We start from the raw sequence: 17,939 nt of genomic DNA, 5'->3' as shown, positions 1-17,939 counted from the left end.
TTCAGCTTTTGAGGAATCTCCATACTGTTTTCCACAGTGTCTGCACCAATTTACAATCTCACCACAGGGCACAAGGGTTCCATTTTCTTCACATCCTTGCCAACACTTGTTATTTGTTGACTTTTTGATAATACCTATTCTGACAGGTCTGAGATGATATCTCATTGTGGTTTTGGTTTTCATTTCCCTGATGATTAGTGATGTTGAACATCTTTTCATATGCCTGTTAGCCATCTGTATGTCTGCTTTGCAGAAATGTTTATTCAGGTCATCTGCCCATTTTTAAAATTGGGTTGTTTGGTTTTTGGATGTTGAGTTATATAAGTTGTTTGTATATTTTGGATATTAACCCCTTGTCAGATATATCATTTAGAAATATCTTCTCTCATTCAGTAGGCAGCCTTTCATTTTGTTGTTAGTTTCTTTTGCTGCGCAAAAGCTTTTAAGTTTGATGTAGTTTAATTTATTTATTTTTGCTTTTGTTGTCCAGCCCAAAAAACACTGCTAAGACTGATGTCAGAGAGAATACTGCCAATATTTTCTTCTAAAAGTTTCATGGTTTCAGGTCTTACATTTGAGTCTTTAATCCTTTTTTTTTTTTTTTTTTTTTTTTTTTGCTGTACGCAGGCCTCTCACTGTTGTGGCCTCTCCCGTTGCGGAGCACAGGCTCCACACGCGCAGGCCCAGCAGCCATGGCTCATGGGCCTAGCCGCTCCACGGCATGTGGGATCTTCCCGGACCGGGGCACGAACCCGTGTCCCCTGCATCGGCAGGTGGACTCTCAACCACTGCGCCACCAGAGAAGCCCTTTAATCCATTTTAAGTTGACTTTTGTATATGGTGTGAGAAAGTAGTCCAGTTTGATTCTTTTGCGTGTAGCTTTCCAGTTTTCCCAAAACCATTTATTGAAGAGGCTGTCTTTTCCCCATTGTATATTCTTGCCCCCTTTGTCATAGATCAATTGCCCATATAAGTGTGAGTTCATTTCTCAGCTCTTTATTCTGTTCCATTGATCTATGTGTCTGTTTTTGTGCCAGTACCATGCTGTTTGATGACTGTAGCTTTGTAGTATAGTTTTATGTCAGGGATGTGATACATCTGTTTTGTTCTTTTTTTCCTTAAGATTGTTTTGGCTATTCAGGATCTGTTGTGTTTCCATACTAATTTTAGAATTATTTGTTCTAGTTTTGTGAATGCCACTGGTATTTTGATAGGGATTGTATTGAATCTGTAGACTGTCCTGGTTAGTATGGTTATTTTAACAATGCTAATTCTTCCCCCAAGACTGAATCAGGAAGAAATAGAAAATATGAATGAACCACTTATCAGGAATGAAGTTGACTCAGTAATTTTAAAACTCCTAACAAACAAAAGCCCTGGACCAGATGGCTTCACAAATTCTACTACACATTTAGAGAAGAGTTAACACCCATCCTTCTCAAACTATTCCCGAAAATTGCAGAAAAAGGAATGCTTCCAAACTCAGTCTACAAGGCCAGCATCACCCTGGTACTAAAACCAGACAAAGATATCACACACACTAAAAGAAAATTATAGGTCACTATCACTGATAAACATAGATGCAAAAATCTTCAACAAAATATTAGCAAACTGAATTCAGCAATATATTAAAAGGATCATACTCCATGATCAACTGGGATTTATCCCAGGGATGCAGGGATGGTTCAATATCCACAAATCGATCAATGTGATACACCACATTAACAAATTGAAGAATAAAAATCATACGAGCATCTCAATAGATGCAGAAAAAGCTTTTGACAAAAATTAAACATCCATTTATGATTTAAAACTCTCCAGGAAGTGGGCATAGAGGGAACCTACCTCAACATAATAAAGGCCGTAGATGACAAACTCACAGTTAACATCACACTCAATAGTGGAAAGCTGAAAGCATTTCCTCTAAGAGCAGGAACAAGACAAGGATGCCCACTCTCACAGAGAAGTCCTAGCCATAGCAATCAGACAACTAAAAGAAATACAAGCATCCAAATTGGAAAGGAAGACATAAAACTGTCACTCTGTGCCTTTGACATGACACTATACATAGAGAATTTTAAAGATTCTAGCAAAAAAACTACTAGAACTCATCAATGAATGCAGGATACAAAATTAATATAAAGAAATCTGATGTGTTTCTGTACACTAACAACAAACTATCAGAAAGAGAAATTAAGAACACAATCCCATTTACAATAACAACCAAAAGAATAAAATACCTGAGAATTGGGAGTTCCCTGGTGGTCTAGTGGTTAGGGTTCAGTGATTTCGCTGCTGTGGCCCAGCTTCAATCCCTGGTGGGGGAACTGAGATCCCTTAAGCCACAAGGAGGTACGGCCTAAAAAAAAAAAAAAAGCTTGTCAATAAATCTAACTAAGGAGGTAAAAAACCTGTACTCAGAAAACTATAAGACACTGATGAAAGAAATTGAAGATGACACAAATAGACATACTGCGCTCATGGATTGGAAGAATTAATATTGTTAAAATGACTTCTCCATTGTATCCTTACCTTTGACTCACAAACAAGCACCTCATACTGATCTTTTAAAAGACTAACAAAAGGGCTTCCCTGATGGTGCAGTGGTTGAGAGTCTGCCTGCGCAATGCAGGGGACACGGGTTCGTGCCCCGGTCCGGGAAGATCCCACATGCCGCGGAGCTGCTGGGCCCGTAAGCCATGGCCGCTGAGCCTGCGCGTCCGGAGCCTGTGCTCCACAACGGGAGAGGCCACAACAGTGAGAGGCCTGCGTACCGCAAAAAAAAAAAGACTGACAAAAAATAACCACAAACCTTCCCTCGATTCTATTCTTTTATTGAGCTACCATAACAGGCAAGGGTGCTTTGGTCACTACACTTCTGAAAGAGCTGACTCATATCCTCTACTTCTAACTTCATTCAAGTAACATTTTAATCACTACAATTTAGTTTCTACTCCCGCTGCTCCATGGAAATGGCTTTTTGGAAGTAATCGCCAGCATCTGCAGCATCTTGGTTGGCATATCTGTTGGTTGGCCTTGTTTAAGTCTTCAGGCTTCTGAACACCTCTGCAACTTTTGTGGCGCTTCTTTATTCTGACCTCTCTGACCTTTATTTTTCCTTCTCTTCTACCCCTTAAAACATATTCCCAAGGACTGTCCTTGAACTTGGTATGTACATAAATTTAATGTGATGTCTACTTTTAAATAGGACAATATTTTCTCTCTTCTTTTAATATTCTCATCTAAATAGTTATGACCCCATTCCTTACTAAGAAAGAAATTACAGGGGCATTTTAATTCAAAATGTTTTCTCCTTTGAAGCTTTTCATTTTCAGTTGATTCAGAGCAGTGATGGAATTAAATTTAAAATGTTACAAATAAGACAATCCTAATCAGACATTAAGTTTACACATTTCACTAGGAGGAACTTGTTTCAATATACACAACCTGCTAAATTTAGTTTCTACTGAATATTTAGACAGGATATAAAAACAAATCTATAAATTGAACCATATGAAATGGCCAATATTCAATTTTGTTTTGAATATAAAAATGGTAATTTTGTATGTTTCAATCTAATATGTTCATTTTAATCATGGAAATAGATCTGAATGAAATTAAACCTAATAAGTGTAAATTCAGATCCTGGAGATCTCAAAATTAAGTCTAGTGCTTCAAATCCTTACGATAATATGGAAATTTCTAGATTTGCTCATATGAGCAGCACCTCCATAACAAAGTTAGCATCTGGACACTTTTGTTCTCTACACGTTGTGCAATTGTACTGGTGACTTTAATTGAAATATTCCAGAAATAACAAAGCAAATAACACAGTGCCTCATAAAACAAGTTGGCCAAAGTACTGTAGATTGTTTTGCCCTCAATTAAGGGCACCTTAGTACTGTAAAGTCAGGAATACAAGTGCAGTATTCAAGAATTCAAACACTTGGTGACCTTCCTCTAAAACTGAGCTGTGTATTTTTCAGTCTTATTCTTAATACTTACATGATATACCAGTGTCAATCCATATATTAATAAGTCTGTGTATTAATGAGGTTTGCACATGTCCACACAGTGATTTTGAACAGTCTCCATATAAACTGGAATTTTTGGAGTAAAATATCACAGTATTTATGACTGTAATAGTTTGTCAAACAAGCCATGCAATTATCAGAGGATTGTGAAAATTTTGCCTTTTACTATGATTACAAAAATGAAAGAGCTTTTAGTCAGTAGAATCTTTCCCCCCAGCTTTATTAAGATAAAACTGACGTATAACATAGTGTAATTTTAAGGTGTATACTTGATGTACTGCACTTTTATATTGCAAAATGATTACCACCATAGGGTTAGCTGTCACCTCCATCACGTCATGTAATTACCATTTCTTTTTTGTGGTGGGAACATTTAAGATCTACTCCCTTAGAAACTTTCTAATATATAATACAGTAATATTAACTAGAGTCACAATGCTGTGCTTAGATCCCCAGAACTGATTTGCCTTATAACTGGATTCTGTATCCTATGACCGACATCTCCCTGTTTCCCCCACTCCCAAGCTCCACTCTTGCTGAGTTTGATTTGGTAGATTACATATATAAGTGATATCATACAGTAATTGTCTTTCTCTGACTTATTTCACTTAGCATAATACCCTCAAGGTCCATTCATGTTATTGCAAATGGCAGGATTTCCTTCTTTCTTATGGCTGAATAATATTCTATTTTATATATATAATACAATAACAATTTCTTTATCCATTCATTTGTTGAAGGAAACTTAGGTTGTTTCTTGGCAATTATGCATAAAACTGCAATAAACATGGGAGTTTGGGTACATTTTCAATATCCTGTTTCCTTTCCTTTGGATATATACCGAGCAGTAGGATTGCTGAATTATAAGGTTGTTCTATTTTTAATGTTTTGTTGTTAATGTAATGTTTTATTAATTTAATTTAATTTTTGTTAATTAAATGTTAATTTAATGTTTTGTTTGTTAATGTAAGGTTGTTCTCAATAATGTTTTCCATAGTGGCTGTACAATTTACATTCCCACTAGCAGAGCACAAGGGCTCCCTTTTCTCCACATCTTCATCAGCATTTGTTATCTTTTTGATGATAGCCATCCTAACAGATATGAACTGATGTCTCATTGTGGTTTTGATTTGTATTGCCCTGATGGTTAGTGACGTTGAGCACATTTTCATGAACCTGTTGGCCATTTGTATATCTTCTTTGGAAAAAATGTCTATTCAGTCCCTCTTCTGCTATTGAGCTGTATGAGTTCTTTATATATTTTGGATATTAACCCCTTATCAGATATATAATTTGCAAAATTTTCTCCCATTCCAAAGGTAAGGTTGCCTTTTCATTTTGTTGATTGTTTCTTTTGCTGTGCAGAGGCTTTTTAGCTTGATGTAGTCTCACTTATTAATTTTTGCTTTTGGTGTCATATCCAAAAAATCATTGCTAGGAACTTTTCCCCCTATATCTTCTTCTAGGAGTTTTATGGTTTCACGTCTTGTGTTTAAGTTTTAAATCCATTTCAAGTTAATTTTTATGAGATAGGGATCCAGTTTCACATGTGGTTATCCAGTTTTCCCAACACCATTTATTGAAGAGACTATCCTTTCCCCATTGAGTATTCTTGGCTCCCTTTTCAAATATCAGTTGACCATATATGCAAGGGTCTATTTCTGGGCTCTCAATTCTGTTCCATTTGTCTATGTGTCTATTTTTATAACAGCACCATACTGTTTGATTACTGTAGCTTTGTATTTAGTTTAAAATCAGGGAGTGTGATGCCCCCACCTTTGTTCTTTCTCAGGATTGCTTTGTGGTTCCATACAAATTTTAGGGCTTTTTTTTTTATTTCTGTAAAAATGCCATTGGAATTTTGATAGGGATTGCATTGAATCTATAGATGGCTGTTGGTAGTATGGCTATCTTAACAATATCAGTTCTTTTGGTCCATGAACATGGGGTATCTTTCCATTTGTTTGTGTCTTCTTCAATTTTTTTCATCAGTGTCATAGTTTTCAGTGTGTATAGATCTTTCACCTCCTTGGTCAAATTTACTCTTAAGTACTGATACTTTACTTTTTTAATGCTATGGTAAATGGAATTTCTATTATTTCTTTTTCAGATATTTCATTGTTAGTGTACAGAAATGCAACTGAATTCTATATGTTGATGTTGTATCCTACAACTTTACTGAATTTTTGATTAGTTCTATCAGTTTTTCTTGTGGCATCTTTAGGATTTTTCTATATGTAAGATTACGTAATCTGCAAACAAAGTCAATTATACCTCTTGCTTTCCAATTTGCATGGTTTTTCTTTCTTTTTCTTGCCTGATTACTCTGACTAGGACTTCTAGTACTGTACTGAATAAGAGTGGTAAGAGTGGGCACCCTTGTCTTGTTCCTGATCTTAGAGGAAAAGTTTTCAACCTGTCATCAATGAGTATGCTGTGAAATGTGAGCATTTTATATACGGCCTTTATTATGTTGAGATGTTACCTCTATACCCAATTAGTTGAGTGTTTTTATCACAAAAGAATGTTGTATTTTATCAAATGTTTTTGTTGCATCTATTGAGGTGATTATATGGTTTTTATCTTCTATTCGACTAATGTGGCACATCACATTTACATTTACATTTTCATATGTTGAACCATCTTTGCATCGCAGGGATAAGTCCACCTTAATCATTGTACACTTCTTAATTTGCTGTTGAATTTTGTTTACTAACATTTTATTGAAAAATTTGCATCTATATCCATAAGATCTAGTTTTATTTTCTTGTAGTATTCTTATCTGGATTTGGTATCAGGGTAATGCTGGCCTCATAGAATGCTTTTGAAAGTGTTTCCTCTTCAGTTTTTTGGAAGAGTTTGAGAAGTGTTGGCATTACTTCTTTAAAAGTTTGGTAGAATTCACCAGGGAAACCATCTGGTTCTGGGCTTTTCCTTTTGGGAATTTTTTTTATTATTGATTCAATCTCCTTACTCATGATTGGTCTGCTCAGATCTTCTATTTCTTCATGATTCAGTCTGGGTAGGTTGTATGTTTCTAGGAATTTACTCATTTTTTTCTGGGTTATACAATTTGTTGGCATACAATTGCTCATAGTAGTCTCATCATCTTTTGTATTTCTGTATTATCAATTATAATGTCTCCTCTTTCATTTATAATTTTGTCTTCTTTCTTCCTTAGTCTAGCTAAAGATTTGTCAATTTTATCTTTTCAATAAATCCAGCTCCTAGTTTTTATTGACCTCTTCTATTGTTTTACCAGCCTCTATTTCATTTCCCTATACTCTGATCTTTGTTGTTTCATTCCTTCTGCTAACTTTGGGCTTAGTTTTGTTTCTTCTTTTTCTAGTTTCATGAGGTGTTAAATTAGGTTTACTTCAGATCTTTATTTTTTTTCCCTAATGTAGGTGTTTATTGCTACAAACTTCCCTCTTTTGCAGCATACCATGTTTTTTTTTGGTTGTTTTTTTTGTTTGTTTGTTTGTTTTTTGCGGTATGCGGGCCTCTCACTGTTGCGGCCTCTCCCGTTACAGAGCATAGGCTCCGGACGCGCAGGCTCAGCGGCCATGGCTCACGGGCCCAGCCGCTCCGCGGCATGTGGGATCTTCCCGGAGCAGGGCACGAACCCGTGTCCCCCGCATCGGCAGGCGGACTCTCAACTACTGCGCCACCAGGGAAGCCCGCATACCATGTTTTGATATGCTGTATTTCCATTTTTGTTTCAAGATATTTTAAAATTTCTCTTTGATTTCTTCTTTGACCCATTGACTGTTCAAGAGTGTTAATTTCCACATTTTTGTGAATTTTTAAGTTTTCCTCTTGTTAGTGACTTCTAGTTTCATACCCTTGTGGGCACAGAAGATACTTAGTATGATTTCAACCTTCTTAAATTTGCTAAGACTTGTTTTGTGACCTATATGAACTATCCTGGAGAATACTGTGTGTACTTGAGAAGAATTGAGTATTCTGTTGCTGTTGGATGGAATGTTTTGTATGTCTCCTAGGTTCATTTGGTCTAAGTAATGTTGGTTACAGTCCAATTTTTTTTTTTTTTGGTTTTATATCTGGATTATTTATCCATTGTTGAAATTAGGGTACTGAAGTTCCCTACTATTATTGTATTGTTACAATACGATAATATTTATCCTTTCAGATCAGTTAGCATTTTCTGAATATATTAAGGTGCTCAATTATGGATGCATATATATGATTCTTGTATCTTCTTAATGAATTGACCCCTTTACCATTATATAACGACCTTCTCTGTCTGTTATCATTTTTGGCTTTAAGTCTATGTTGTCTGATCTAAGTATAGCTATCCTGCTCTCTTTTGGTTTCCACTTGCATGGAATATGTTTTTCCTCTCTTCATTTTGAGCCAATGTGTGTCCTTAAAGCTTAAGTGAGTCTCTTGTAGGCAGCATATAGTTGTATCTTGTTGTTGTTTTTTTTAATCCATCCAGCCACTATGTCTTTTAATTGGAGAATTCAATCTATTTACATTTAGAGTACTTATTGATAGGTAAGGACTTAGTAATGTCATCTTTTTTCCTGGCTGTTTTGTATTTCTTGCATTCCTTTCTTCTTCTCTTGCTACCTTCCTTTGTGAACTGATGATTTTCTGAAGTGGTATGCTTTGATTCCCTGCTCTTTATGTTTTGTGAATCTACTGTAGATTGTTGCTTTGTGGTTACCAAGAGGCTTACATAAAATATCTTATACATATATCAGTCTATTTTACACTGATAATAACTTCAATCACATACAAAAACTCTACACTTTTACTACCCCCTTCAAGCTTTTGATGTCACAGTTTACCTCTTTTATATTGTATATTCATTAACAAATTATTGTAGCTATAGTTATTTTTAACACTCTTGTCCTTTAACCTTTACACTAGAGTTAAGTGGTTAATACTCCACAATATTATAGTATTATTCTGAATTTGACCATACACTTACCTTTACCACTACATGTTCATGTTTCTATGTTACTAATTATTGTCCTTTCATTTCAACTCAAAGAATTCTTTCAGCATTTCTCATAAGGCAGGTCTAGCAGTGATAATCCCCTCAGCTTTTGTCTGGGAAGTTCTTTCTCTCTCCTTCATTTCTGAACAGCTTTGCCATATAAAATACTCGTTTGGCAGCTTTTTCCTTTCAGCAATTTGGATATATCATCCCACCCTCTCTTGGCCTATAAGGTCTCTCTAGAAATCCACTGATAATCTTTTGGGGGTTCCCTTATAATTTACTAGCTTTTTCCCCCTTGCTGCTTTTAAGAGTCTCTGTCTTTGATTTTTGACACTTGTATTACAGTGTATTTTGGAAAGGAGCTTTTTAAGTTAATTTTGTTTGATGACATATGAACTACATGTACTTGGATATCCGAATCTCCCCCCAGGTTTGGGAAGTTCTGTCATCATTTCTTTTTTTAAAAAAATTATTTGTTTATTTTTGGCTGTGTTGGGTCTTGGTTGCTGCGCGCGGGCCCTCTCCAGCTGCAGCGAGTGGGGGCCACCCCTTGCCGTGGTGTGTGGGCCTCTCATTGTGGCGGCCCCTCCCGTTGCGGAGCATGGGCTCCAGAGCGCAGGCTCAGTAGTTGCAGCTCGCGGGCTCCAGAGCGCAGGCTCAGCAGTTGCGGCACACAGGCCCAGCCGCTCCGCGGCATGTGGGATCCTCCCGGACCAGGGATCGAACCTGTGTCCCCCGCACTGGCAGGCGGACTCCCAACCACTGCACCACCAGGGAAGTCCTGTCACTATTTCTTTAAATAAGTTTTCTGCCCCCTTCCTGCTCTCTTCTTCTGGAACTCCAGTAATTCACCAACTGGCTCTTTTGAGGGCAGCCCATAGAACACTTAGGCTTGTTTCACTCCTTTTCATTCTTTTTTCTTTGTACTCCTCTGACTGGATAATTTCAAAGTTATGTCTTCTGTTTCACAGATTCTTTCTTCTGATTGATCCATTCTGTTTTTGCTGCTCTCTAGTACATTTTCCATTTCATTTCATTCATTGTATTCTTTACCTCAGGAATTTGTATGGTTTATGACTTCCTTGTATTAGACTTCTCATTTTGTTCATGTATTTTTGTCCCTGATTTTGTTGAATTGTCTTTGTTTTCTTGTAGCTTATTGTGTTTCCTGGTCAACAGCTATTTAAAATTCTTTATTGAGTAAATTGCAGATCTCCATGTTTTGGGGTTGTCACTGGAAGATTGTGATCCTTTGGTGGTGTCATGTTACCTTGATTTTTCATGTTTCTTGAAGTTTTGTATTGCTTTTTTTGCTTTTGAAGTAGCAGTCACCTCCTCTAGTCTTTACTAACTGCCTGTAGGAGAGAGATACCTTCTGTCGGCCCTGCTAGGTGTTCAGAGGCTATCTCAGACCTTCTGTGAATACACCTGCTCCACGCTCCTTTCTCCCTTTTGTGGAAAAATTCTTAAGCTTATCTGCCTTCTCTGGATTCTACAATACAGCAGGCCAAGTGCTGACAGCGTCTCTTTGTTTTCCCAAAGGTGGCTAAAGCTCAAGTTTGTAGTTTCACCCTTGCCTGCAGATTTCAATCCAGCTTTCTGCATGTGCTCACTAGCTGTCTGTCAAAGCTCACTCTCACTGCTGCCATCAGCAGTGCACAAAGGGAGCTGGCCACAGCGTGGTAGGGGTCTCTGGGTGAGGCATGCAGGGCACTGAGTGTTGTCCATGGGCTAGCTGGGCGGACCCAAGGTGAGGTGTTCCCAGCAGCTGGCGGATGGGCTTCTTGATAGAGTCTACAACACAGTAAGATTCGCATCCCTTTAATGCCCTCTGAGAATCCTATCTGCCACTCTCCCAGCATCTTCCCACCCCCTCCCACCAACCCCCTTGTCTTGTAGCTCACAGTTCAGTACTCTGGATGGGGCAACAAAGAAATGAGCCCCCTTGGCAACGTTCCACACAGCTGGGGAAGTTGGGTGCTCGCTCACACACTCTCACTTTCCCCCACAGGAGAAATCATGGGCTGAGCTCCCTTTTGGCCCTAAGCTGTGTCATCACCTTGGAGGAAGGGTAATGTGGGTAAAGTCAAGGTATTTCTCTTATCTACTCCAGTGCTTCCAGATGCATATTTTTTTTTTACTCCAATGGTGTGCTGAAACCTCTCACCTAGAAACCTGGAGTTCCACAAGGCTCCCATGTCCATGGATGAGTGCCTAAGATAGTGTTTTCCAGGGGTTCCCAGACTGTGGCTGAGAGGGTATGGAGCCTTTCATGGGCTACTGCAGGGTCCACAGCTGAGACCAAGGTTTGTCTGCCTATTTATCCAACACACAGGTGGGTGACACCCTTCCCAGGTCACTTGGCATTGGATGCTGGATGCCACAGCTCCCTCAAAGGCACTTTTGTCCATGGATGGATGTCAAGTTTTTGCTGTTGTTGGGGAGCAAGGGGACAAAAATGAGGGACATCTTTTGCTACCATGATACTGATATCAGAATTTTATAACTGAAAGGGCACTTGTTCTCTCTAGAATAACTTTCATTCCCACAATCATTAAGTCTGGAAGGGTAATAATTTTTTTTTAATTTAAATTTTGTTCACTTATCTTGACTAGTAAATCCTCAATATGGATCCTGTTTTAGAAGAGCCAACAACTACCAGTCATTTTTCTATTTCTGTCCTAAAACAGTCACTTCCACCAAAAGGCTGTAAAATGTATCTCAAGATAAGACCAAGAATATATAGCTTGATGCTCTGTGGGAGGTGGAGGAGGAGCTCAATTTTAGGTGCTCAAAAGGCATCTAGTTAAGCACATAGAATGAGTCTGCTGGACAATCTTAACCACCAACAATATATGGAATAATATAGAAAACTACTTGTACAGTAGTTCAAAATGTAGCCACAGAAACATTCTACCAGTTGGTAGAACACAATAACAGCAGTATATATGCAAAGATAATACTTAAAAATGGAGACTGAAATGTAGATAAGACTGTCAACAAGCATGGCCTTAGCACATGTAAAAGGAGAAAGCACAAATTGAGAGTAAAAGGGTCTTTGAAATGGTTTATAAAGAAAAGTTTTTTGAATCAAGAACTACAGCAAGGACGCCTACTTGGTACAAGCTGAATGGGTATCAAGGATAAGACACAAAAGGTCAGAACTCAACCACAAGTAAATATGATCCAATAATTGAGTACTGGGTTACAGCTCCTGAAATCTTGCAAGTCTAGGTGCTAATAAGGCCTGGTCATGCTTTTGAGTGGTGTATATCTAAACACAGTGGTAAGGAATAAAAATGGCTCTAGCTTAGGGGAGAGGGCAGATGCAAGGGCTAAGAATGATACAGGAGTTGATAAAGGAGAACAATGTATATTTCACTGGATTGAAAGCCTGCTGAACCCTTATTTAACCACCAGTTATTTTTTTTTTAATAAAAAATACTGAATCTCTATATTTAAAAAAAGAGCTTTCCTTCTCTAACAGATACTCAAGGAAAAATGACAAGCCTAGAATTAGCATTTAACATTGAAATAACATGTTTCTTGCAACATGTTATGAGCTTCCAGAAGCAGCACAGGAAGAAGACTCACCAAATATACACCATATAACCATGACATTTCTGAGAGATGAGGAGACCAAGATTCTTTTCTGGGATTAAAACAAGTAACACAGTAACTTTTCTTTCTTCCAAGTCTGCAAAGCAATCTCCTTCATGCTTCTCTTGCAACATGAAAAGTTAATGAACAATAAGTTTTTAGCATAAAAAGTATATATAACATCATCCAATATGGGTAAACATAAATTTACCCCAACTACCTGAAAACTCTGCTTTTAAGTAGGCAACACACACACAAAACAACTTAAATTAAAATACAAAATAAATAAACAGAAAAACATTATTTCTTGGAAAAGCACTGCATATGCTGCAGGTTCATAGGCAATATTTTATATTAAACATAAATCTCACCCAAATTCTGTTAAAATTTCTTAAAACTGTCAGCCATTATATGAATATTATCTTTTTCCTAAAGGAATACTCCGATATTTTGCATTTCAGATATTTTAAGAGTTTTATTTGGCAAAGAGAAGCCTAAGAATTTTTTAAAAAACATTTCCAGAGGGAACACCCTTTACCATAAAATAAATTTGTTTAATTTGGGAGGACAAATGTATATTTCTGACATATGTGCTAATTTTACAATTAATACAAAAAAGATAAAGTTAGTTGAAATATTTTAAAAATGTAAAAACCAGTCCAGGCAACATAACTATACAATCTTGCTGTAAAAGTTCTTATATCAAATTCCATCCAAAATATTTATGCAATATACTAAATTCAGTTGCTCAAGTCACTCTTCACTGACGGCTGGCTTTTCCATTTTCTGTTGTCTCCATTCTGAAAAATAGGAGGAAAAAATGAGTTGGTAAAATTAACGACCAATACTTTTTCTCCTTATCTAACTATTAAATGAAATTAAAATTTAATATAGTCATAGAAGAGAAGAATGTAAGTACTTTAGAAAATGACTAAAATTAGGGTTCCCCTTGGTTAGTTTAACTTCCTCATTTTGCAAATGAGTGAAAATTGAGGCAGGCCCAGAGAGATTACATGACTTCCCCAAGCTTTCATTTCAAAGGCCACTGGTTTTTTTCCACTATACTGCTCCAAGCAAAACTAAGGAAAAAAATCTCTTCCATTTTGACAAGGATTTATTTCCTCTTCCACTAAAGAAATTCCTTTATCAATATATTTTTAAGAGAATTTCTTCCAAAAAAGATTAAAATAACCACTTAAATTATTTTAGATTTATTCTAATAAATCTTCAATTATTTTTAGATTTTAGATTTATTCAATTAAAATCAATATTCTTAATACTGTATTACTTACTAGGAAAATATTTTCTCCCTGTTATTTTATACAAGAGTCAGTGTTGCATACTATGTTTTCTCTACAATTTTTCCCTCTATGATGTTTAATGAACATTCATGGTTACAATCAATAATATCAGGTCTTTTACAAGTACCAAGAATCAAAGAAGGTAATTTTTTTCTCTTCATAAGTAACATGTATGAGTCCATAATATTATAAGTAATAAGATAAAAGTTATTATAAGTAATAAAAAATTGCTGACCACAACAAACAAGCAGCATTTATTTTTCTAAACTTACTATAAGGCAATTAACAAAACTAATTTCTACAATAATGAATACAAACCCATTTTCCTCTTTAAGATGTTGATATAACTCAGCTCTGTTATTAACAGAGTTCAAACGTCCAGCAAATTCCTGATGTTTTCTGGAATTGGCAGTATTGATTCTATTACTCCATAAGGATAATAAGGACACTGGCCCTGGCGTAATATTTGAAAGAGAACAAAGGTAGAATAATTCATTACTTTAAAATTTACAAACTTAACAAATTTACCCCTTAGTCTATTGTTCACTTTATATAATTTAAGCAATATCATCTTCCCTTTATTCTAAAATTTGTATGTGTTCAGGGGTCCCCAAGACTACCTACTAGAGGTTCAGTGATTTGCTGGAAGGACTCAAATGACTAAACATAAAGTTACAGTCACAGCTAGGAATCATTACAACAGCATAGTAAGGACACACAGCCAAACCAGTGTGGGGAAAAGGCACAGTAGTCAAAAGACTAGAGGAATCCATTTGCAGATTTTCCATGCTCTCTCCCCGCCATGAGGGTTCACACAAGAGTGCATACTCCCTCCAGCAGCAAAAATGCAGCAATGTGTGTACAATATTTCTGCCAGAAAAGCACACTTAAGATTCCAGAGTTCAAGGTTTTTCTGGGGGCTGGTCACGTAGGCATTCCCTGCCTAACTACAACTACCAAAATTCCAGACTCCCAGAAGGAAAGCAGGTGTTCAGTTCAGATATAAGGCAAAATAACTTCATCATTTGGGGAATGTTTCAAAAGCCATATTCCCAGATGTCAGCCAAGGGCCAAACTTGAAAGCAGGCTTTTCTAATGATAATACCCTCAGGCCTGCTATAGTTAACTCTTTTCTGCACAATAGAAAAGGCAAAAAAATTCTCTAACACCATATACAAAAATAAATTCAAAATGGATTAAAGACCTAAATGTAAGACCATTAACCATAAAACTCCTAGAGGAAAGCATAGGTAGAATACTCTTTGACATAAATCATAGCAATTATTTTTTTCTGATCTGATTCCTAAAGCAAAAATAAACAAATGGAACCTAATTAAACTTAGAAGCTTTTGCACAGCAAAGGAAACCATCAACAAAACAAAAACACAACCTACCAAATGGGATAAAATATTTGCAAATGATATGACTGATAAGGGGTTAACATCCAAAATATAAAAACAGCCCTTACAACTCAACATCAAAACAAACAAACAAACAACTTGATTTAAAAATGGGCAAAAGGGGCTTCCCTGGTGGCGCAGTGGTTGAGAGTCTGCCTGCCGATGCAGGTGACACAGGTTCGTGCCCCAGTCTGGGAAGATCCCACATGCCGCAGAGGCTGGGCCCGTGAGCCATGGTCACTGAGCCTGCGCGTCCAGAGCCTCTGCTCCGCAACAGGAGAGGCCACAACAGTGAGAGGCCCACGTACTGCAAAAAAAAAAAAAAAAAAAAAAAAAAAAAAAAAAAAAAAAAGGGAAGAAGACCCAAATAGGCATTTTTCCAAAGAGGAAATGCAGATGGCCAAAAGGCACATGAAAAGATGCTCAAATCAGTAATAATCAGGGAAATGAAAATCAAAACCACAGTGAGGTATCACCTCACACCTGTGAGAATGGCTACTGTCAAAAAGAATACAGATAACAAACGCTGGCAAGGATATGGTGAAAAGGGAACCCTTGTGCACTGCTGGTGGGAATGTAAATTGGTGCATCCACTGTGGAAAACAGTATGGAGGCTTCTCAAAAAACTAAAAATAGAACTACCATATGACCCAGCAATTCCACTGCTGGGTATATATCCAAAAAAACCAAAAACACTAATTCAAAAAGATACATGCACCCCAATGTTCATAGCAACATTATTTACAATTGTCAAAATATGGAAGCAACCTAAGTGTCCATCAACAGATGAATAAAGATGTGGGGTGTGTGTGTGTGTGTGTGTGTGTGTGTGTGTGTGTATATGTAGGTATACATATATACACATACATACAATGGGAGACTACTCAGCCACAAAAAGGAATGAAATTTTGCCATATGCCACAACACAGATGGACTTGGAGGGTATTATGCTAAGTGAAAGAAGTCAGACGGAGAAAGACAAATACTGTATGATATCACTTATATGTGGAATCTCAAAAATACAACAAACTAGTGAATATAACAAAAAAAAAGCAGACTCACAGATAGAGAAAACAAACTAGTAATTACCAGTGGGGAGAAGAAAGGGGGAAGGGTTACCAGTGGGAGGAGGGAAGGGGGGAGGGGGTTAAGAGGTATAAACTATTATGCATAAAATTAGCTACAAGGATATATTGTACAACACTGGGAATACAGCTAATATTTTATAATAACTATAAATGGAGCATAACATTTAAAAATTGTGAACCACTATACTGTACATCTGTAACATATAATATTGTACATCAACTATACTTCAATAAAAATAAATAAATAAATAGATAAATAAAATTATAGCACTCCTAAAAGAAAACATAGAAATAAATCTTTGTGACTTTGGGTTAGCAAAGATTTCTCACATATAACACCAAAAGCACATCATAAAAGAAAAAAATTTATATATTGAACTTCATCAAAATTAGAAACTTCTGCTCTGCAAAAGTCGCTCTCAGGAGAGGGACAATCCACAGACTTGGAGAAAACATTTGCAAATCACATATCCAACATAAGATTTGTACCCAGAATAAATTAAAAATTCTCAAAATTCAACAATAAACCACCCCCCAAACAACCCAATTTAAAAAAGAGCAAAATATCTGAATGGACCTTCGTCAAATAAGATATACAGTTGGCAAATAAGCAAATGAAATGACACTCGCCATCATTAGTCATGAGAAAAATATAAATTAACACCACAAGGAAATACTACTACATACTTATTAGGAGAGAAAAAAAAATCGTGACAATACCAAGTGCTATCAAGGGTGCAGAACAACCAGAACTCTCACTAACTGCTGGTGGGAATGCACATGTACAGCCACTTGGAAAAGTGAGTTGGCACTTTCTAATAAAGTCAGTCATATACAGTGGAATAAAAAAAAAAAACTAATGATAAACACACAACACAGATGAGTCACAAATGCATTATGTTCTATGAAATAAGCCAACCTCAAAAGGCAGCATACTCTATGATTTTATTTATATGACATTCTGAGAAAGGCACAATCATAGAGGGAAAAAGACACATCCATGGTTATGAGGGATTGGGGGCAGGGCAGTGTAGGACGAGCACAACTGTTCTATATCTGACTGTGGTAGTGGCTGTTACACAACTGTATACAAGGTCTAAACTCACAGACTGTGTGCCAGAGAGAGTTTATATTACTGCATATAAATTTTCCATAACAACAAAATTAGAAACATTTTTTTCTTATTATAAAACTAACACATATTCATTAGATAAAATGTAGAAAACAGCAAAACATATAAAGAGGGGATAAATCACCCATAATACTACTGCTCTAACAACTATACATATTTTTTTAATGTCAATCTATAGCAATAAAATTACATTTTGGTTTTCCTATTATTGCATTACACAAAGAGAGGCGAACAGATTTTCACCACATCTACAGGGCATGTTTGGAATAGCCCAAGCTTCCATGCAGACTACACAGCAAGCACAAAATTCACTTTGGAGAGTCCTAGGAAGTTATTTTCCAAAGCAGATGAAACAGAGGTACAATAAAAGACCCATATCAAATTGCTGATCAGGAGAGACATATGACTTAGG

The 17,939-nt window shown here is 36.6% G+C and overlaps 1 protein-coding gene across 6 annotated transcripts in view; it reads right to left on the bottom strand.

The window, feature by feature from the left end:
* Positions 1-13,139: 13,139 nt before the first annotated feature.
* INTS13 (integrator complex subunit 13) overlaps positions 13,140-17,939 on the bottom strand; it is a 32,852-nt gene continuing 28,052 nt past the window's right edge. For 4 of the 6 annotated variants that reach the window (XM_073788927.1, XM_073788925.1, XM_073788926.1 and 1 more), the window contains one exon: positions 14,368-15,614. In XM_073788927.1, coding sequence (XP_073645028.1) covers positions 15,412-15,614 — 203 coding nt within the window. In that variant the 3' untranslated portion in view covers positions 14,368-15,411. The other 2 variants (XM_019936194.2, XM_019936202.3) reach the window with 1 other exon arrangement.

The sequence above is a fragment of the Tursiops truncatus genome, chromosome 11, assembly GCF_011762595.2.
Source record: "Tursiops truncatus isolate mTurTru1 chromosome 11, mTurTru1.mat.Y, whole genome shotgun sequence".
In the NCBI taxonomy this organism is placed as follows: domain Eukaryota; kingdom Metazoa; phylum Chordata; class Mammalia; order Artiodactyla; family Delphinidae; genus Tursiops; species Tursiops truncatus.
This window is presented reverse-complemented; position numbering and strand designations above follow the sequence as displayed.